The sequence below is a fragment of the Gavialis gangeticus genome, unplaced genomic scaffold (genome assembly GCF_001723915.1).
Source record: "Gavialis gangeticus isolate Ggan-Ray unplaced genomic scaffold, GavGan_comp1, whole genome shotgun sequence".
Classification (NCBI taxonomy): Eukaryota; Metazoa; Chordata; order Crocodylia; family Gavialidae; genus Gavialis; species Gavialis gangeticus.
Window position 1 is genome coordinate 47,803,493 of NW_017729029.1, and position 21,940 is coordinate 47,825,432.

General features: G+C 42.7%; 1 protein-coding gene across 5 annotated transcripts in view; it reads right to left on the reverse strand.

Annotated features, from left to right (window-relative positions):
• COL4A5 (collagen type IV alpha 5 chain) overlaps nt 1-21,940 on the reverse strand; it is a 200,337-nt gene that overhangs the window by 59,474 nt on the left and 118,923 nt on the right. For 3 of the 5 annotated variants that reach the window (XM_019521545.1, XM_019521546.1, XM_019521543.1), the window contains exons 22-37: nt 20,685-20,777; nt 19,531-19,601; nt 19,119-19,310; nt 18,450-18,618; nt 17,509-17,601; nt 17,321-17,425; nt 14,462-14,559; nt 12,803-12,953; nt 11,987-12,100; nt 9,018-9,026; nt 7,917-8,084; nt 6,145-6,234; nt 5,183-5,332; nt 4,684-4,782; nt 3,548-3,637; nt 1,633-1,772 (exon numbers count right to left, since the gene is read on the reverse strand). In XM_019521545.1, the coding sequence (XP_019377090.1) occupies nt 1,633-1,772; nt 3,548-3,637; nt 4,684-4,782; nt 5,183-5,332; nt 6,145-6,234; nt 7,917-8,084; nt 9,018-9,026; nt 11,987-12,100; nt 12,803-12,953; nt 14,462-14,559; nt 17,321-17,425; nt 17,509-17,601; nt 18,450-18,618; nt 19,119-19,310; nt 19,531-19,601; nt 20,685-20,777 (1,832 nt within the window). The remainder of the gene's footprint in view (nt 1-1,632; nt 1,773-3,547; nt 3,638-4,683; nt 4,783-5,182; nt 5,333-6,144; nt 6,235-7,916; nt 8,085-9,017; nt 9,027-11,986; nt 12,101-12,802; nt 12,954-14,461; nt 14,560-17,320; nt 17,426-17,508; nt 17,602-18,449; nt 18,619-19,118; nt 19,311-19,530; nt 19,602-20,684; nt 20,778-21,940) is intronic. The other 2 variants (XM_019521547.1, XM_019521544.1) reach the window with 1 other exon arrangement.

Here is a 21,940-nt window from a genome sequence, read left to right on the forward strand (position 1 = left end):
ACCGGTGTCTGTCCCAGGGACATGTGGGCAGTGGATTGTGGCTCTGCCCTGGGCCCTGGCCCTGCACTGTTACTGCACCATGAACCTGCCCCACAATCCCAGCCCTGGCCCTAGCCTCTGCCACCTGTCCCACTCCTGGACACCAATCCCTGCCTCTCCATCCCATCCACCCAGCAAAGTGTGCCCTGCCCACCAGAGTTCCAGACCAGTCTCCATGAGGACCCTGTATACCTGCTCCATCCAGCACTCTGGCAGTGGGTGTGGGGCAGACAGGGTGGGGTGGCCGGGCAGCAAGTGCAGGTCTGGCAGTGGCTGTGACACTGGAAGCAGCAGCTGGAAGTAGCCACCATCCCTGGGGCTGCTGGGAAGTGGAGTCTGGCCACTGTGCTCCCCCACCTCTGCTGTATGCCCAAGGGTAGCAGGACTGGCTGCACATACCATGGCCTGGGCTGCCCCCCTGTCCCTGGGCTGTACGGGGCTAGATAAAATCTAGATTTTATCTACATAAAACACTGCGGGCTAGATAAAATCCCTTGGTGGACCAGATGCACCTCATGGCCATTTCAACTAAGTCTATAATAGTTATTTCATTGGTGCCGTAGGTTTCATAAACTCTAATTTCTTTAGTGCTAAAGATATTCTCTAGCAGAGGGGACTTGAAACATCTTTTTGTTTCTTTGTTTATTCCTTGTCCAAGTGCCATAGTCCCCCAGGACATCAAAATAATTTTCACAGCAATAAAACTGTGAGGTCAAATGGGACAGTGGTATTAGGTGGGAAATAAGCTGCAAAAACCAACAAAATTTTAAGAAGCCAAGATTGTGTTGCTATGCAGTTACCCTTAGTCACACAGATGAAAAAGAAAAATAAAGAAATACCTGGTATTTTATTTCACCATTACTTTTACTAAAAAGATTTAATTCCAAAATTAGTCAGAAGGCCACAGTGAGACCTCCTGGTTGTTCCCTGGGCTGTGAAAGACAGCCACTTGTTTCATGGATATATGCAAATGTTGGCACAAGTATACTCTTTTAAAGTTTTAATTTTGATAAGTGACACTTGTGACCCTTCAGCTGCCTATCTCCTAAGGGTACTTCTCTAAAAGCATATGCTAGTCACCACTTTTCAAGTATTAACTGTGACTGCTTGTGAAATAGAGCATTTTAATTTACTGTTCCCTATGGGTTGCCAATTGGTCACCAACTCTAATCATAGGCCAGAACTTTAACTGAACTGTAAATGGGATGCTCTCACAGACACCTTCAGCCAAATGCAATGAACAATGCACAAATGAACCAATGCACTAAAAATGGTTTATCATTCTCTGGCAGTGGAAACGATTAGCGCACGTGATTTTTTTTCTAGTAGATGGCTCTGGTACTTAGAAAACTGAGACTTTCAGGCTGAAAAATAAATGAACTGCCTCCAAAATTGTGAATAAGGCTTGTGCAAAAGCAATAAAATAAATGTTAGTGCTGATCTGAAGAAGTAGGGAGCTGCAGACAGACTTTCAAAAATGTACCTTCACTTTAAAAACAAACTCTGTTCACCATATAAAAACCCTAACAGCTTTAAAGCACCAAAACCTCATTTATTCATGTCACCTCTGTGAGGCAAATTTTGAAAATATACCTTGGGACCAGGGAGGCCTGGGATGCCAATGTCCGAAAGCCCTGGGTCACCTTTCTCTCCCTTTAACCCAGGAAATCCAGGAGGACCAGATGGGCCAGGGCGTCCTGCTGTTCCTTGGGAGCCTTTAATACCTTGGGGCCCTATCAAAATATAAAAAATATGGTTTTACATCAGTTTCAGAGCAGTCAGTCAAAATGTGAACTGGACAAGAGGGGTCAGTAAACAAGGCACCCAGATCTGAGCGTCTGATATGAATATCTTTCATATCAAACTAAAAGAAAGAGCTAAAACCTTTTAGGGCTTAAGTGTGCTGTTCACCCAACGAGAAGGAATTTTACAGAATATATACAGAATGTACATGGGGGTGCATGAGCAATATTTGTATTTTTAAACTCACACAAAACCAAGATACCTTTGCTAGTAAGTAGGTACATCTTAATGCTAGGAATCGGCATTAAGTATCATCCAGCAGTTCTTCCTAAAAAAAAGACTACCATGTCTCTTCCCTTTTATACAGATAAGCTATACTTTATTTTTTTTGAGGGGATTATTTGCAGAATCCTTTCCATTTCTAAACTGCTTTGTAGGGTGAATCTGAGAAACCAAGCAGGAAATAGGCCCCAAAAGACCCATGGTAGGATTCTTAAGCTGTGGACTGACATAATGCTACAAGTGTGCATGTAGGAAATTACTGCTTTAGAGTGCACATCAACTAAATCAACATAACTGTTTCATTCACGCGTAAAGAGGAGCTAAACCAACAGTTTTAAACCTGAAAAAGTTTTAGTCACAACAGTTTAATTTCCACTTAGTGACCTATAAGATGTTATACTTAGGATACAACTAGCTTGTTAATTATACCGTGTATAGTAGGCCTGCCACACATTCACGGATTTAAAGGCATGGCAAAATGAGAAACCAGCCACAAAAGTGTTCCACAAAATATGTGCAACATTTTTGTGCCTGGTTTCTATTATGCCTTAAACTGAATGTGTAGCAGGGTAGCCCTGCCTTGCCAGCTAATACTGGCTGCATGGTGGGGCTTGGTTGACAGCAACATGGTGCAGCCCTGCACTGGGCTGCACCTCATGGTTTTAGGTATGGAGCTGGGAGCCCCATCAGCTGATGGGCTGTCCCTGTGTTGGCTGGCCACACAGTATAGCCCTGAATGGGGTTGCACTTTTCAATTTTCTTGGTGCTGAGGAAAGCCTATCAGCTAGGCAGGGTTCCTGGGTTGCAGCAAGCTACAGGGATCACCCCAAGCTGGCACCTGAACTTGCTTTGTTATACAATCCCCTTAGGAGTCCTGGGGCCTGGCAGCTAACCAGCTGGGCTTGTCTATGCCTGGCTGGGCTGAGGAGTGTGGGGGACAGTTGAATTCCCCAACAGAGAGAGCCCCTGGGCTTTCCTGGACAGGAATCTTGCTAACCCCACTTGGGTTGCAAGGTTCCTGTTGAAATAATGACTTGATTTGGTTTGGGCCCTGAGTCCAACAATCATGCATCCTGCTATGCACATACGGCATGGCAGGATGCATGCCTGTTAGGACTGGGAACTGATCTCTATGTCTGCCAGGAGCCTTAGACCAGATGGATTAAACATCAGATCAACTGTTTCATGCTATAATTGTGAAGTCCTTTAACTGTCAGTCTCTGTTCACACCCTTGGAAAGATTCATGGACTCTGATTAAACATTACAACAGAATAGAAACCAGACACAAAAATGTTCCACACATGTTGTTGTCCTCTAAAGTAAGTAAATAGTTATACTTTATACTTCATATATAAATATGAATCTCCTTTTTCTATGACCAAAGCCTATTTCTGAACTATTTACTATAAACCTACAAATGTACCCTTGTGCTACAGAGGTGGGATATTTTAGCTGAATCAAATAAAATAAGTGAAAACTAACCTGGAAGCCCCATCTCTCCCATGGCACCTTTTGGTCCTGGAGGGCCTGTTAGTCCTGGTTGTCCTGGCAGCCCAGGCTCTCCTTTCAGGCCTAGAAAAGTAGTTTGCTTTGATTAATAGTGGACAATAATAAATCATTTGATACTGAGCTTACTCATGTGAATATGGCCATCCTCTTATCACACAGGTTTAGAATTTGGGGGTTGTTTTGGGTCCCCAGGCACACTGAGATATCCTCAGATATCTGTTTTTTTTCCATTTAAATTGAATGTTCAAATGTGAGACAGGCTTTTGATCACTTAACTGTGCCCTTCCTTCCCGGAGATTAGACTAGTGAAATGGGACTGCATGAGACTATAGTCAGAACCAATTAGAACCATCTGAAAGAAGCAAGAACCAGACTGTGGTCACTAATTCTTAAATGTGGCTCTATGAAAAGTACACTAACCTGGGGCTCCCTAATCCACAAGGGTTGTTCATTAGCTCCCAAGGGGTGTATAAGGACTTGGCCTTGATATATAAAGACTGAAGGACTTGGCCTTGATATATAAAGACTGAACGATTTTAAGTCCCAGTAAGACACCAGTCAATAGCAAAGGCTTCCATCCATGGTATGTTGGTAGAAAAAATACTGAACCAGGGATAGGACTTCATGTATTTATTCAGAGGCATTAGCAGAATAAATAGTGTGAAAAATGACCTCTACAGTAGTTGAAAGCCCCGCTGTGACTTCCAGTTAGCTTTTGGAATCTTTTCATTTAGTTTACTCCAGTAGATAAAATGACTAATGATATAAGGAATACACTGATGAAACAGGATAAAGCTACTTACTAATCCTCCAATCAGCTTGCTTCTCCAAGCAGTATGCTCTTTGCTAACTGTTCTAATGGCAATCTAAACTTCAATTACAGCAGCAATTCAAAAACTGCATTCAAGTTTGCCACAGGTATTTTAATCTATGCCAACCCTGAATACATCAACAATCCAAAGTTTGCAGATGCTTATATCAGGGGACCTGGTTTAGGTACATTTCAATATTACCAACTGTGCTACAATGAAACTGACTGCACATGCATTTTTACCAACCACGTCATTCATTTAAAAGGCTATATATTGCTCGTTAGTGTTCCACTTTACCTGGTAATCCTGGTGCACCTGATTGCCCATTAAGGCCAGGTGGCCCTGGGTCACCAGGGAGCCCTTGATAACCTTTCTGACCTGGTATTCCAGAAATACCTTGAAAGAAAAAATAAACATTACTACATTGTTTTTTTGATTGCTTTTTTAAAATAAAGAATCAGAATGGATAACAGGTTGAGTTGGGATTCTCTCTCAGTATAGGTGACCTACCAGATAAGCTAATCTAAGAGGAAGTGCCACAAAACACAACTCATGGAAAATCTTGGAAATTCATTTACAGAACAATTCTAGGGAGAAAAAAATGCCCTAACACTATCATGTGCTACACAGTTATAACACTTGGCAATAAAGGACACTGCAACTGACTGTACGGTGCAGTTCAGTCAAGGCACACATAGTATTCCCCCACCTTTTAATAAATAGAAAAACTAGAGCTCCATTCCCCACCCAGTTTATGTATTTCTTTTAAAAAAAGGACTAATTGAGTCCAGCTCACCTGGGACACCTGGCTCACCCTTCTCTCCTTTTGATCCCAGCTGACTTGGATCAACCTTCCCAGGGGCACCTGGGAGGCCTGTTTCACCTTTGACACCTTTGAGTCCATCAAATCCAGGTGATCCTGGCTGACCTGGTAAACCATCATTGCCTGCAGCATATAAAGCCAGCAAAAGGGAAACATTATCCACAGGCTCACATCAATGGTTCTGTCAGTCTTCACCAGGCTGGGCCTCCACATGCTACGCATGGGAGAGAAAATTCACCCAGCAAGTGGTGAGCTTCTGCAAGACCCTCCACCTCATATTAAGCTCTGTAGTGGGGCTAAATGAGGAACCAAAGGTGGAGTGGATGCACAGTGTGTTATCATATTGTGGAAAGGGACTCCATGCTAGCCCTGAACAGAGGGAACAGATGGTCCTATGCATAGAGGGAACAGATGGTCCTATGGCCCCACACGAACACAGATCCACTATGTGCCACATGACTGGCATGAAGAAGCTACACCATAGTAAATCTCAGTGGCAGCAGCTATGGAACTTGCTTCCCTTGCTTGATGCAGAGGGAAACTGGTACATTTTACCTAGCAAATCTCCTGCATAGAGCCAGGGGCTGAATGTGGACATAAGGCTGTCTCTGGAAGACTTGCCGACACAAAGCTATCAAAATCCACCTAAACATTATTTGAAGTAAACTTTACAAAGCATTATCTAAATTCATAATCTGAGGCCCTTTACTGCCTTGGATCCAAGAACTGAAGATGAAACAGTGAAGTCTGAGACTGCCCTTTCCAATACCACACATGGACAAGTTGCTACTGCTTTAAACATCAAGAAAACTAATTAGATAATCCAAGCTTGCCCTTGGAGATCAAATTATATCAATATTTGTGTTGTGCAGCCTTGCCTCCCCCTATCAAAACCACTGAAAGCAGCATTAAGTGGAACCAAAAAAACACATTACCTTTGGGGCCAGGAAGGCCATTTCGTCCAGGAATGCCAGGAGGCCCTTGTGGACCTGGAGCTCCCATTACACCCATCTCACCTTTGGCACCTAGATGCATTGAACCACCACTGTCATTCTGAACAAAAACCCAAAGGCTATCAGTACTTAACTTTCATCTACCTTCATTTCTATGGTACTAGCTTGTACAACAAAACCTTTTGGTCTGCAACCTGCAGAATGCTGTTTTATCTCTAGCACATACTGGGCCTGACCCTGAGAAAGGCTGACACCAGACAGTCCCACATATTTCGAAAGGAATTATAGCTGTTCAGCTCTCCCGAGGATTGGGCCTATACAAGTCGATTCTTAGAGGTGGTGCCAGCTCTTCCATTATTAATTCTTAGGAGCACATGTGGGATTTGTGCACACTATGTTTTTGTGAAGCATATACATGTACCTAAATGCTTCAAAGTGTGCAAATGATTTAAACTGTTATGTACTAAAAAGGAGACAAAGAGGCAATTATAGATGAGCTGATTCTGTGAGCTCCTTTATGTTGCTCCTTGTAGAATGGGACTGTTTCACAAAATTAAATGTTTTCAAATTCCTATTCCATAGGAAGGAACTGGGCTCTTTAAGTGAATAACAAGAGAGAGAACACTGGAAAGAAAAATCAACTGCTATACATGAACAACTTTCTCAATTACTTTTTTCAAATGGAGCATATCTATATTTATACTGCAACAATGACTAGACAAAACATGCATACAGTTCAGCTGAAAATATATTGGAAGAGTCAATGGCATGGAGGGCTGGAATAACATGGGAGATACTTGCAAAGAATAAGGGGAGTGATGGAGGAGGAAAGGGGATTTTACAGTACATATTTATTTTTGAAATTTTTGTTATAGTTTTAAAAATAATTAAATATAAACAGCACATTTTACAATTCTAACTAGGCACTTACAAAACCAATTAAATTCAGATTATGCCTGCTGAAGTAAAGCTTAACTCGTCTGCAAAATCTCAGCAGTCTACAATACATCAAACCATGTATACTGCAATGTTCAAGCACAAATAGGAAATGGTCTTTCTTGCAATCTTGGAATATAATGGCTTTTATTAGGAAGAGTCAAATTCTTAAAGCAAAAATACTGAAAAATCTGTTTAACAATAATACATGCATACATGCTTATTGAGCTCAGCAGTAACGTTTATGACCTTAAAACAGATGAAAGCCTCTTGATATTACAGTGTAAAGAAAAATGGTACATGCATATTTAGTACAAGATTACCAAAAGCGGTCTGCACTTGTGTAGCTGCTTCCGTTACAGCCAATAAGAGTGTTGACCTCTAATGGTCTAACATCAGACTTGAGCACCACTTAAAATCCCATGTGTGATGACTTTTAAAGAGTCATTTCTAAATAACAAAAATGTTATCATACACTGAATACTGAAAGCTCTACTGCAAGAGGGGCTTGGATACCCACTGAGTGTCACAATTAAAAGTATTTGCTCAAGCAACCATGGATCAATCCCAAAATTATGGAGTTCTGAAATGTGAATTTTAGGCTGGCACCTGTCCCTAATTCAAGTTTACTGCAATGAAATCTCATAAAAACTTTCAGAAAAACTTTTCAATGATCAGTAAGGCATAATAAGTAAACTGCAAGTATAAAGACAGAAGGCATGCCCATGTGGGTAGAACATACATATCTACCTACAGCTCTCTGTATCACCCTATAGATAACAATGCTTATCTAGCAGCACGTTCTAAATCTAATTTACCTGCAAATCCTGGTATTCCATCCCGTCCCGGTGGACCTGGTGGACCTGGTGGACCCAGAAGACCAGGAGGTCCAGGAAATCCTGGAACACCTCTGTCACCTGGAGGACCAGGAATGTCGAACCCTGGGGGACCAGGATCCCCCTTCTCCCCTGGAACACCCTGGGGTCCTAAACAACATTATTAAAACACCACTGTTTAGCAAGAGATAAAGCAAAGCTTGGAGTTGTACTCAAGTTCAGGTGTGGTGGAACAGCTGCTTCCTTGCTGAACCTCCCCAAAAGGTAAGCTTCATGACTTCCAAGGCTCTGTCAGAGGAGCAGACTTAATTGATTTTTGCTAGGCTGTGAATGGACTCAATAACTGACATGTATATATGAGTCTGCAGGACTGAAGTCTAATTGCTCTGCTTCAAAACCTATATAACAAAGTCTGCATTTTTCTTACACTTCTTTTGTTTAAATTGTCAGCTGCATAGTACGCATAATATTTGTTCACCCAGCATTTTGTTTTCTTCCCCTCTCAACTGATGTTTCAATTTCTATTTTTCAACAGATAAAGTTCTTGTTTTCCTAATAGGAAACTTGTTACAATATTAAATTTTGCGCAGTGTGATGACAGTGAATTGGCAAACACCATACAGAAAATAAGGAGCTCTTTTTAACATCATGTTAACTTCATGAAAACAAAAGATGGACTAATTTGTATTTCAAGATTTTGCATTTTATAGTTTGGGTTAATAATTCAGCTTAGTCTAGTACTTCTACATACAGTTTACATGGAGAAACATAGCTTCAGTTTAAATGAAATCCAAGTTTAGCTTTATTGATGAGCTTCATTATTTTGTTCTACGATTAGCTCAAATGGACATTTTCTAAGGACAGTGAAGCTTTGTATTTCATTAAATTTGTGTACCTTAAAAATGTGCCTCAATGATGACTGCTTAAAAGCCAAAAGGAACATTGCTTAATATTAGGGACACTAAGCCAAAGGGGAAGACAGCTTGCCTAGCTTCACTGAGATAGACCAGAGATGGATTTCACTCTAAACTGATCATTTAAAATTTAAGATAAGGAAAGGCTTTGTTGAAGAAACCACAGTACCTGGGTCACCTGAGGTTCAAAAGCCAGCGAATTAGCATTCATCAGGGAGTTCAGACACAGGGAGCAGTTGTAAGTTGTATGAGATTCGTTAAGTTAGGAAACAAAATGAAGCACATAAAAATTAGAACAAAAGTCTACATTAAAGTTCTGGATCTAATTCTATGTACAGCACCATTACAATAAGGAGACACTGATTTGTAAGTAAACACGTAGGCATTTTCCAATTGCACCTACCAATGTACGTAGAGACAAGCAACAGGCTGAAAATTTTTAAATATACAAGTGAAACCATTAAAAAAATGTCATGCTGTTTTTTTTTAGCTGGGGGTGTCCTAAATCTAGCAAGCTCTTTGCAAGTTGGGTTTAAACTTACCCTTTAAACACCAATTGGAGCTATCAGTTACTAACTAGCCTGTGCATCTCACTGATGCCTCTTTGTACCTGGCTGGACCGCTTTTGCTATTTTGCACTTTGGTCCTGAAATTCCTATTGTATTTATAAAAACTGAAAGTCCCTGATTGTGAATGGTTAGCTAAGATATTACCCTAGTTAGTCCTATATAAAGTTCCTGGAGAGTTAAGTACAATGTGGCACTATATGAACTGTTGTTCTTCACAAATGTATATAAAATGATACTTCGTCCCATTGTCTCAGGCTTATTGAAAGACAATGCAATGCAATGGTTGGAAGCCCTACTATAATCTTTCTTACAGAGGTTATTAGAAGTCTGTCAGGATCAAGATCCATAAAGATTAAAGCAGCATAGGACAATCTCTATGCTGTGGTAGTGCCCTGGTCTGCCATTACAGGAACAAAGATTCAGGAGCAAGGCTGGCATTCTCCCTCTGCAGACAGGTAGATCAGGCACATTGGAAGTATGTGTCTGTGCACATGATTATATTACCATTTGGTACCTAATGGCTACAATAGTTGTGTAGGTGGAACAGTTGACTATATTATCATTATTTATATAAAAATATATGCAACCTAAAACCCACTAGAATTGCTTTCTTCATACTGAAGAAGCTGCAAACTTCCAAACAGACACTGTAAAGTATCTGAATACATGGTGGTGCATGGAAAAGAAAATATAAACAAGGAAATGCTTAAGATTTTTCCAGATACCTTGAAAACCAGAATCCCAAGAAAGTTATTGTAATGTAACTTTAGGGAGGAGAGCCCCAACTGACTTGGTAAGAGATAGGAATGAGTGACAGGAGGATAGAAATGGAGAAGGTAACATTTACACTAGATAAACCAGACAAGGAGCAGTGCCTCTAGCATTAATTTGGGTGTTTTAGTTAACCCTCAGCCATGCATTACAGTTTAATGCTACCATGCCGTTAGTAGCCACAGTGATTAATACAGACACACACAGTGAAAAACTAAATACATCAAACAATTGAGATAGGTATACTCCAGGGTTCCAGGTGGACAGCTGCATAATAGTTTTCCCACGAAGGGCTTGATTCTGCAAGGTGGTTAAGCAGGTACTAAACTTTGAGTGTGAGACTACTCACACAATAAAGTTAGGCATGTGTGTTAAGTACTTTGCTGAATCTGAGCCCAGATTTTGTAATGGTCAGAGTACAACCTACAACTGCTGCTCACAGTTGTGCCAGTCCAAATGTTGGTGTTTCTTTAGGTGCCTAACCCTAAAATACAGGACTGTAGTCATGAGCTACCAACATCCATAGTAAATATGGCAAGAACAGATGTTTTCAAAACATTTCAGCATTAAAATAAAGTTGTGCTCAAGTTCCTATAGCACATTTCCACTGGTTAAAGCTGCTGGGAAGTGGAAATCCCATGCAGTAAAAGTAGTGTAGTTTTCCCTAAAAATACAATATGCTTTGTGAACAGATTTACACACACATGCAAGAGTGTACACGTGCAGGCACATGCACCCGATGTCTGTAGAGCTGGAATGAGGTTGTAAGTTCACAAAAATGTAATAATTTCAAATGGATGACAGCCAAACCCCTTTGCTAGTGAAAGAGTCACAACCACCCCTATGCCGGGCTGCTCATAGGAAATCTCAAAACTGTCCAGCTTTGCTGAATGAAGTGCATGAAGAAAAAGGCTATCCTGGTGATCATAAATTATCCTAACCTGAATTAAGGTTAAAATAAAGTTGTTTTCATACAGTGAATATGTGAAATCCTTTCCTGTTCATATAGTGGACTACTACAACTTGGAGTCTTTTTTCTGATTGATGTAGTATTGGACCAACTACATTGGAATACCTGAGAACAAAACAGTTTTTCCACTTTGTTCATCTTCAACTTTAACTTTGCAATACTAAGTCAGTTCCAGCTCTTTACTGTTAATATCCCGATGTTGTGAAATGATGAACGTCTTCAATACTACCCACTAATTAAAGTAAAAGCTGATGAAACTCTCCAGAAATGGCCCTAATTCTGTCTTCTTAGAGGCAGTACAGTAACACAGGCATCTTATCTACTTTCCCTGTAACTCCAAACACTAGGTTAACATGCTCCTGCACTCTGCTGAGGAGGGGAGCTTACCCCAGCTTGTCCTGAGGACCAGCATGCTGGATGTACTTCCCAGGAACATGGGAGAGGACCCTAAGCACAGAGCTTCCTAAAATTCCTGCGAAACCAGAAAGATTCCAGATAAAACCCAGGAGAGACATATGCACACTTGATTACTCTCCTGTTTGTGAAAATGGCAAACTCTGAAAAGTACATTCTTTGGGCAAATTCTTTCTAGATACGAAGAGTTGTGAAAACCTAGTGCTTTCTAATGACTCATACGGGATGCAAAATGAGGCAAAATTTGTTCCACTAATTGTGAAGTGGGTACCAGTCGAAGCCAATGGGCACGAAGTCTCTGGTTTGCCTTGCCTATTAGTTCTTTCCTGCGATCCTTGTGAGCATCCTCTCCTGGGGTGTAAGCTTGGTCACGTATCAACAACTACTCCAGAGCTACATTCACTTGAGTCTTACCTGATGGCCCTGAAGGTCCTGGAGGTCCAGGTGGTCCGGGTGGACCTTGACCACCAATGCCTGGGAACCCTGGTGGACCTGGGAGCCCTGGTGATCCACTTGGTCCAGGGTCACCTTAAAAGAAATTCTCATTCAATTCAACTCAGCAAGGAATTTCAGGGATTTGCACTGTTTCTCAGAAATGGCCTGTGGAATGCTGCCTATATACTGTCTTGAGAACACTGTGCGTGTAAACAGGGAATTAGAGATGCAAGCACCCATTTGTATATATAATTTCACAAGCTACTTTTGACAGATGGGCTGGAAACTTTCTCTTCCTATGCATAAAGAGCCTCCAGTTTAAATTTCCAGAATACACAGATGTGTTCTTATGCTATAATCCATTTGTCTAATGTAAACTGACAGCAAATATTTTTGCTAAACAGTAAACAAGGCATATACGACAATAGAGTTCTGGCAACTGTTAATGTGAACTGTTTGTAAATACATAAAAAAGATTAAGTGAAAACAAAGTTAACAAAGTCACTCTATTTAAAGTTTGACATCATCACCAATTTGGATTTGCTTCTAGCAACAAGAGACTAGATTTTCAGAAATACAAACATACACTCCTGCCTACCTGTTCCTTGAGAAAGCAAATCCCCAGTTGCTTTTACATTTAGATCCATGCAAATAAATAGGGTTGTACTGTGGAAAAGTATCCCTGACATAAGTCATCTCAGCTACTGTTACACACTTGCAATCCCAATCTGAATTTATCAATGTTTAAGAGTTGTTTTGAGTTCAAAAGTTACAGAAGGGTAGAGTTCTTGTTACCTTTTGGCCCTGGAGCTCCATCAAAACCTGCCCGTCCTGGAAGACCAGGGCTTCCTGGAAAGCCAGGATCCCCTTTGGGTCCCAGTAGTCCTTTTGGACCCACTGGCCCTGGGGGTCCTGGGGGTCCTGGGACACCAAATCCACGTTCCCCCTGTAATGACAAAGGGAAAAAGATTGAGATTTCCAAGTGGAAATGTCTTGGACAGCTAAAACGTAAAGCAATATTTTAGAGCCTAAGTCCTTTGCTCAGTCTTTCCTCTTCCCAGACTCAAACGTGAGGAACAGAGAGCAACACCCAAGAATATACTGCTTGTCATAGTATGCAGCTGAGACCTGGAGGCCCATGTTCAAACCCTGTTCAAAATTCAGGGACAGCAAGGACTTGAATAAATAATTAAGTATTAATTGGAGCAGGGACTTGAAACTCTTTCACAATCTAAGTGAGTGTCTGACCAGAGTCAGTTTCTCTCTCTCTCTCTTCCCCAGTCAGTATGGGGGAACAGGAAAAGCTCCAAGAACAGAGACTACAGAAGACCTGAGATGGGATCTACACAGATGTTGTTAAACTCTGGGAGGGAGTAGGAAATGAGAAGAAAAGGTTAATCTTGCAAGGAGGACATGGAGACCAAGCTTGCATCACTTCTCATGACTACTGGAATGGAGTTAGGATCATAGCTATGATTAATTCAGGGAGGAAAGGGTAAAATGGTGCATATTTGGGCAATGGTGACAAGGATCCTGTCCAGAATTCTCTTCTTAGGGTTCAGGGAATCTTCTTGGTACAAGTGGCTGGTGGGGAGAATAGCAGTGCTCTGACTGTGGCCCTCTTCGAGCATATCTTCTGTGCTTCCATCAGCTCTGGGCTGAAAAAAATAACTGATGGTACAACACTGTTTGCTATGTCCCCAGAGGACTGTTTCTGCTGATTAACTAATGCTTTTGCTCAAATTCAGAAGAGCCGTAAGGACTAAAAGAAAAGTCTCTCTCTGTTTTCCAATGATATCTGTTTCTAGACAAAAACTTATGCCTCTTTCCAAGCCACTAATCTATAAATTGGCCATTTCACCATCTTCATCTCTACCAGTTTAAAGCTGAAATAAGAACAGCCTACCAGAACCTGCTCCCTAGCTGACTTCCTATACCTTAAGGATCTCGGGAGACACTTACTGAAGGTGTTAGAGCAGACTCTGCAATGCACTACAACTGGACTAACAACAGTGGGCACATCTACACAAGATTCTTATTGCGCATCAGCCTAAAAACACTGTGCACCATGTTGGCCATTAAAAACTGTGCCAATAAACTACTGTGCAGTGTTATTAGGCTAACGTGCAGTAAGCATCACAAAATAACCATGCACTGGCACTACTATGCAGTAACTCTAGTTACTATGCATTTAGTTAGTACTTCATTAAGCTAGTACTAGACTAAATGCTCAGTAACTAAGGTGCGTTAATGAACATGTAGATATGCCCACTAAGTCAGAAAAAGTAAATGACTGGAGAGTGTCCTTTAAGGTGTGAGAGATAAAGGCAAATTATAGGCGTGATCTCCACCCAACTCAAGAAGGGACTTTCCACTGGCAAAGATGAAAACCCAATAAAGTGCAATCTTTAATTCACTCAAAAAACACAAGCAGAGTGATAGATATTGTCACACCTTCTGTCCTGGGAAACCAGGCTGTCCGGGTGGCCCATCTAGACCAGGTCGTCCAGGGCTTCCTGGTGCTCCGGGGGGACCAGGCACTCCAGGGAAACCTACAATACAATGAGGTCAGGACAAAACAAAAATACTGTTGACAGATGCAGCAAACACTATCAAGGGCTTTTTTTAAAAAAAAAGAAAGAAAGAAAGAGACACTTTGGGTGTGTCCATGTGAGCCTGCATGTGTCTCCTGAGATACAAGTATATCTAGGTATCAAAAGAAAACCTGCGGAAAAAAAATGGGGCAGGACATGGTCCAGGACCATGACCTGAGGCAACTGGAGGCTCAGGTCCACCAGAGATGCTCTGGTAGCCAGCCAGAGCATCTCTATGGCTGCCCCTTGCCCTGGTGGTGCAGCATGCTGCAGCACATGTGGGACAAGAAGCGGTGCAAGTTGCAGTGACTTGGACCTAGGCTCTGTCCTCAGATAAGTAGGGACTGGGGGTGGGCGGGGCTAGAGCCGGGGCTGCGTGGGCGCAGAGGACTGGTGGGGAAGGGGACTATGGAGGGGGCCTGCTTGGGAGGGGTGGGTCCCCTGGCTGTCCCTGGAAAGACCCACAGCCCCCTTTCCCCCCACAGCAGCAGCAGCTGTCAGGGCACTCAGGTCCCTCTTGGCACAGTGCCCTATGTGGTGCTGCCCGTGCCCCATCACACAGGCCTGGCCTGGCTCGGTGCAGTAATGGGCAGTGCACCTTTGGGAAGCTCCGGGACTCTTGAGCTCTGACCGGCCCGTGCTCTCGGCCCAGGCCGGTTCCATGCATGCAGGATCCAGCCTGGCGTGACATGTGGTCACTGTGAGCGGCGCCAGCCACTGGGTGACAGCCTGAGCAGCCCGGAGCTGCCTGAAGGTATATAGCCCTGCACTGTGCCAAGCTGGGCCCGTGTCATGTGGCACAGACAGTACCAGGTGCCAGGCGGCCACAGCCATGCTGCGTTGCCCTGAGCCACATGGGGGGCTGTGCCAGGAGGGCCCTGAGCGCCCCAATGGCTGCTGCTGCTGTGGGCCCTGCAGGGGGGGCTTTGGCTCCTGTGGAGGGAGACTGTAGCCCTAGTGGGGGGGCATGTGGGCCCTGTTGAGGGAGCTGTGGTCCCTGTGGGGGGCTCTGGCCCCCTGTGGGGAACTGTGGCCCCTGTGGGCACGGCAGTCTGTGAGCTGCCCCCCCCACAATCCATCCACAAACCCCACACTCCCAAGCCACCCTCACAAACCCCTCACCCACATACCTGGCCCTGTGTGTCAGGAGTGAGGGGACTGGGGCTGGGGGCAGGCTGTGGGTTGAGAATAAGAGACAAGGGCAAGGGCAGGACACTGGCATATCAGTGCTGCATATCCTGGTGAATGAAGTGGGTAAGGGCAGCTCTGATTTTTCTATGACAAAAAAGCCAAAAGTAAATGCCAGAGTGTATAGCTATTTAGAATTTATTTTATGATGATGATAGAGGCACTGGTAGGCATCCAAATTGCTTTAAACTTGTAAATATATCAATAAAACATCGCCCAACTGATCTCTCTCTATATAGTGGCATTTTATTTTAATAGCGAAAGAACACAATTGAATGAGAGAATTTAAGTTTCTTATCAGAGAATTTGCAATTTTTAAACAGGGAACACCAGAATCTCTGCTTGTGAGACAAGTGGTGAGTCCTGAGCAGAGGAGCCTGTCCAGGGCCAGCACTGGAGACCCAGCTGAAGGGCAGATGAGGTGGCTGACCTCTTGCCCATTTGGGGCCAAGAGGACACACTTAGACAGTTCAAAGCAGGCCACTGCAAGGAGCACATCTTTTTGGCGATAGCTACCCAGATGGCAGAGTGGGGGTACCCCATCCGAGTCCAGTAGGCACACAGCCATGGGGCCGCAGATCCAAGGGGGTGGATGCTGTCACAGGTGGCAGCAGCCCCTACTGCCAGACTGCTGCAGTGGGTAGAGGGGGTAGGGGACACTCCAGGTTAGGGCTGCTTCAGCAGCCCAGCTAGCACAAGGGATAGTGTCCCCAGATACAAAGTGGTTGGGCCTCAGAAGTTCCTGAGGGCAAGTAAGCCTGAGCTGCTCACCAGGGCAGGTTTTTATACTGCTGGGGCCAGCACAGGTGCTGGCCCCAGGCTCTAGCTCCCCCTGGCTGCAGATCCGGGAGGAGCTGGGCAGGGTTATTTTGCTCCAAGTGGCACAACTTGCCCCACACCAAAATGGATGTCCCCGCACGTGCGGTGAGGCAAAAATCCCTGGCTCAGATTTGTGCTGCTCCTATTTGAGCTGCTGCAAGTGCACATGCCTGAATGTGTGGAAGTTCCCTTTATGGCTAGTCAGCTAAAATTATGCTGTTGCCTCAAAGTATCCCAACTTGGCCTGCATAGCTGTGCACTGTGCACTGTACCCAGTGAATCTTTTCTTTCCATTACCCCTTCTGATGAGGGATGCTCCCCATTTGGTGTGTTCTTGCTGCGGATATAAACTATTTACATTACAAAAATGGAACCTTGAGGCTGATCTTAAAGATCACATTGGTTACGTTAAGTAAGTTGCACACTGCTCAAATCATCATCCATTGCAATTTGTAGTGCTTTGCCTGCTTGTTTTTGGCCTCAGTTGACTTAAAGGTCTAAGCTTTAATAAAACAGAGAAGAATAAACAAGAAAGACTACAGCTAAATTGAGGTTTTTCCAGTGCATTTTAATAGGAGTATACAATTTCAGCTAAGCATTTTAAAGACTAAGATTTGAGAAATGAGCAAGCTATGAGAACCGATTAACTGTGAGAACAGCACCACCCAAGGCGAGTAAAAGTCAATCCTCTAAAGATGTGGTAGCAACATACCTTTTGGCCCCGGTGGGCCTGGAAGTCCAATGCCAGGCAGACCTGGCTCTCCCTTTGCACCTGGGATGCCTGGTAAGCCAGGTTGACCTGGCTGACCAGGGTCACCTGTAGATAAAGCAATTTTAATTATCAAAAGCAAATTAAAGGGAAACACACCATATTAACTGGACAACTAGTTTCTCTCTTACCTGGAAGACCTGGTTCACCATTTCTGCCAGGAGGACCAGGGGCACCTGGAACTCCTTGTTCTGTAAGAGTCTGACCAGGTTCACCTTTTGGACCTGACAGTGAAAAGGATACAGATGCATTACTTTACTGTGTATATAAACCCAGGAGGACAGCTATCATCTAGCATCTAAGTACTGGATTCAATACAACATTTCTCCAATTTGCCATTGTTGTAATTCTATTGAAACTGATAAATTGGGTCCAGGGATGGACACATCCGCAAGATTATTAAAGAGGATAAGCAGGTTTTTGGAGCAAAGCAATGTGGGTCTTTTCAGCAAGCTGAAAGAATGACGGCCACACTCTGTGACCTTATCTAATGGATAAACACCAGGAATAAAAACAGTAGTTGAAATGATGGTCCAGAAATTATATGAGACAAGGATTTCTTACAATGATATCTTTTTTTGGACCAACTGTGTAGCTAGAATAGAGCTAGATGAGCTTTCAAGTGCTTGCCTAGCTCTATCCCAACTACACAGTTGGTCCAATAAAATAATATCACCCTAAGAAATCCTTGCTTCTCACATGAATAAAACCTCCATTTTCTTGAACAGTTCTATCCTTCGCAAGCCTTACATTGAGACCCTGTGTCCTGTTTCACAGACACTGCAGTATTTCTTGTCACTATAAACTGTTATTCAAATAAGTCATTACATCTGACATTTCTGAGCTCCCTGCTGGTGATCAACATCATAATAAAAATTGCTTTGTTGACAACATTTATTGGGCTACACTTAGATGGGAAGGCATTCCCAGTTTTAAAACAACCTAAATTTATAACCTTTGGCTTCTGATTTCAGTAAAGCTGAAGAAAGGGTACACACTGCGACCACCTGGTGGCTTTTTGGTAAATTTGCTTTTACGAGCATTACTCAGCAACACATGGAAGCAGACTCACCAGGAACTCCTGGGGGGCCTGGACGACCAGATACACCCTGAATGCCTTTTTCACCCAGTGGACCTTGAGGGCCAAAACCAGGAGGTCCCATAGGTCCCCTCTCTCCAGGAAGACCTGGTACTCCTGGATCACCTCGAGGCCCCATTTCCCCTTTGAAGACAACACTACCCTGAAAACGAAGAAGGAAAAAGGACAGTCATATGTATTGGAAAGATCTGAATATCTAGTTTTAAAGCTGTCTGAAACACCTACTCTTGCTTAGAACTTTTCAGGCAAGTATTCCCAGCCTTCTGTCCTCTATCCAGTATATCTCTGTGCGTTAACACCGTACTACAGGCTAGGTTGAATTTTTAGTTCCTTTATTCTTGGTGCTGTGTAGGTAGCCACACTGGGAGGATGCTGAGTTTGTTCACCCATTCAGGAGCAGTTTCTCTACTGGTTTATTGGGAGGGACTGGCTGTCACTAGTAACCCATTTAGAAGCAGTGTGTTGACATAAAGGGGATGGGCAAAAATGGTACAATACTCAGGGTGGGGAAGAGTCAGGGTCTACCATATTATTCTATTACTCTTCTGCTTAAGGAAAACTGGAACTGTATATCTCCCTATTGGTATTTTCCCAAGTGAGTTCCTGGACTTCCTAAGATACCGTCTATAAAACCCAACTTACAGACTCCCCTTTGGGTCCAGGAAGACCTGGCAGTCCATCTCGTCCAGGAGACCCGTCTATACCAGGAAGACCTGGAGGTCCTGGGAAACCAGGGTCTCCTTTTTCACCCTTCATTCCTGGAAAAGCGAGGATGTCCCCTGGGTCCCCTTTGGGACCAGGTCGCCCAGGGGCACCTGGAGATCCTGGAAATCCCTAAGGAAAGAACATTAAGGATTTCAGGTTATTTATTTTACACTCAACCTCTTCTGTAGATTGCTGAATATACGGATTACAGATTCATGGTAGTAAGAATAGAAATGAATCCACTTCTGTACAGGTCTACAAATGGAGAACTAGTTAATACTTAATTGATATTTAATTTAAAACAAACTAAACTCTTAAGTCCTCCACAGAACATAATTATAACACTTACTCGTTGCCCTTCCAGCCCGGCTAAGCCAGGAAGTCCTTTTTCACCTTTTGGTCCAGGGAAACCAGGAGGTCCTGATGAGAGAGACAGAGGAAGAAGCTTTATGAATAAAACTATGAAAACCATGAAGATCTATATGCTTACTGTAGTTTGCTGAAAATTCTAGTTGAGACTGAGTAGAGTTAGAATTAACTAAGATTCTGAAAAATCCCTAAATGACTTAGAAGCCTAAGGCCAATTTTCCAAATAATATTTAGGGACTTCATACTCTAAGTCTCATAGGAAGACAGTTCAACTCAGGTACCTAAAATGCCTAAATCTCTTGTAAAAAATGGGCACTTTGAAATATTTGAAAAATTACTGCTAATCCTAAAGTATTTTGAAATGATTACAACATTGTGAAAAGATAATGAGAACTTTGCTCCACCCCCACCAACTCTGATATTGAGACTGGCTCTCAATATAAATAACACCTAAATCTACTCTTGTAGATAAATCATGCTAGTTACTCACTCAAAATCACTGAATAGATTATTTGTCTCTCTAAAACCTGCTGAGACGCATCAATTTATGTTATATAGGACTACAATTACAAAGAAGTCATTGGTATTGCAAGTACTCACTGAGACCCAGACCAAATGCATCCTTTTGGTTTGAAGAGCTTGGTTTTCACAAAGTAAAACAAATTTTTAATTAAGTTTTTATGCCAATGATACTGAAAGGGGCTACCTTCCTCCCCCTAGAAATCTCCAATCTGGTTCTTTCGTCTTTTTGTGAAAAGAAAGGAGCTGAAATTCACTTCTCTCTCTCTGTAGTAGCCAATATACCTTTACTTAGTAAGCAGTGCTTTTATCAGGAGAAAAGATAACGCCCCATTATTTAAGCAAGCACAGTGCTTTGATCAGGAGCATGTATAGTGTTTTGAAATATGATCCTTAAGACCCAGATTTAAAAAAAGTGTTTACAATGCTCCCAGCCTGTGGCTGCATGAACTCAGTGGTGCCCCTAATTGTGTCTACCATATGTACGTTTGCATGTCAGAGCTTGCACTCTTGTATCTAAATTTGCATAGAAATGTATGATCACATGTGGAAAACTCTTTGTAAAACATATTACATAAAATAAAAAGAAAAATGATGAAGACCAATTTTTCTTACCTGGGCTACCTGGAGGTCCAAATGGTCCCCTCTCCCCAGGAGGCCCTGATATGCCATTTCCTATACAGTTGAAGCATGTATCTCCCTTATCACCTAGAAAGAATCATATTAGAAGTGTAGATATAAGCATTTTATTATTAATAATTATAGATCTTAAAATAAAGATTTTATAAAATTACACAATCTTTTAAAAATACAGTGGTAGAAGGCTTTCCATATACATCCAGTTTTGCCTTCTTGATTATTAGGGCTCAACCAAAGCTGCAGTCAGATCTGCTGGAGTTTGCTTAGTTAAATGAAAACAACCTTTCTGGATTCAGGAATCCAGATATGGATCTTTTTCCAGCAAGCAAAGACTTCAATCAGCAATCTTTCAATATATGGAGCTGGGATTTCCAAATACATTAAGCGATAGTCAGGAACTTTAATTATGAAGATTCCAAGAAGGTAAAACAACAAATACTGTATTAGAAATCCTTAGCAAAATACTGCTAATATGACCACATGCTAATTAGACTTTATTAAAAAAAAGCTTAAGAGGTTTGTAGTAAAATAGAATCATAGAAAATTAGGGTTGGAGGGGACCTCAGGAGTCATCCAGTCCAAACTCCTGCTCAAAGCAGGACCATCCCCAACTGTAACATCCCAGCCAAGGCTTTGTCTAGCCAGATCTTAAAAACCTCCAAGGATGGAGATTCCACAACCTCTCTGGGCAGCCTGTTCCAGTGTTTTACTACCCTCCTGTGCTAAATACAGCCAGAATCAATTCAATCTTTGCAGGTTAGTTTAAGCTCCATAGATTGAACCAATAAGCTAGTGAACAGACATTCAGTTTTAATTCTGGAAATGTAGCTACATGCCTGCAGTGGCCCAAGCCAGAAGCCAGGGGGCTCTAGAGCATGCCTCCCTGCTTAGCTGGAGCAGACAGCTTGGGCTAAGGCTAACCTAGCCACTCAGAGAAGGGAGGGTTTGTGGGGGAGGTGCAAAGCATCCTGGGATGCCAGAGGACTGTGAGTTAACTTGAATCTGGAGGCAATCTGGAACAGAAGTTCAATAAAACAATTTAACATAAATCTAGGGGTGCACCAATAAAGACTTTCTTGGCTGATATCGATAGCCGATTATTAACCATCCATATCATCCAATAACCAATTTATAGGAATGCAGCTGGGCAGCATGGAGAGCAGCTCTCTGCAGGTAAGTCTGTGGAGGGGAAGGGGCATGGGGGAGGGAAGAGGTATGGGGGTGGGGTTTAG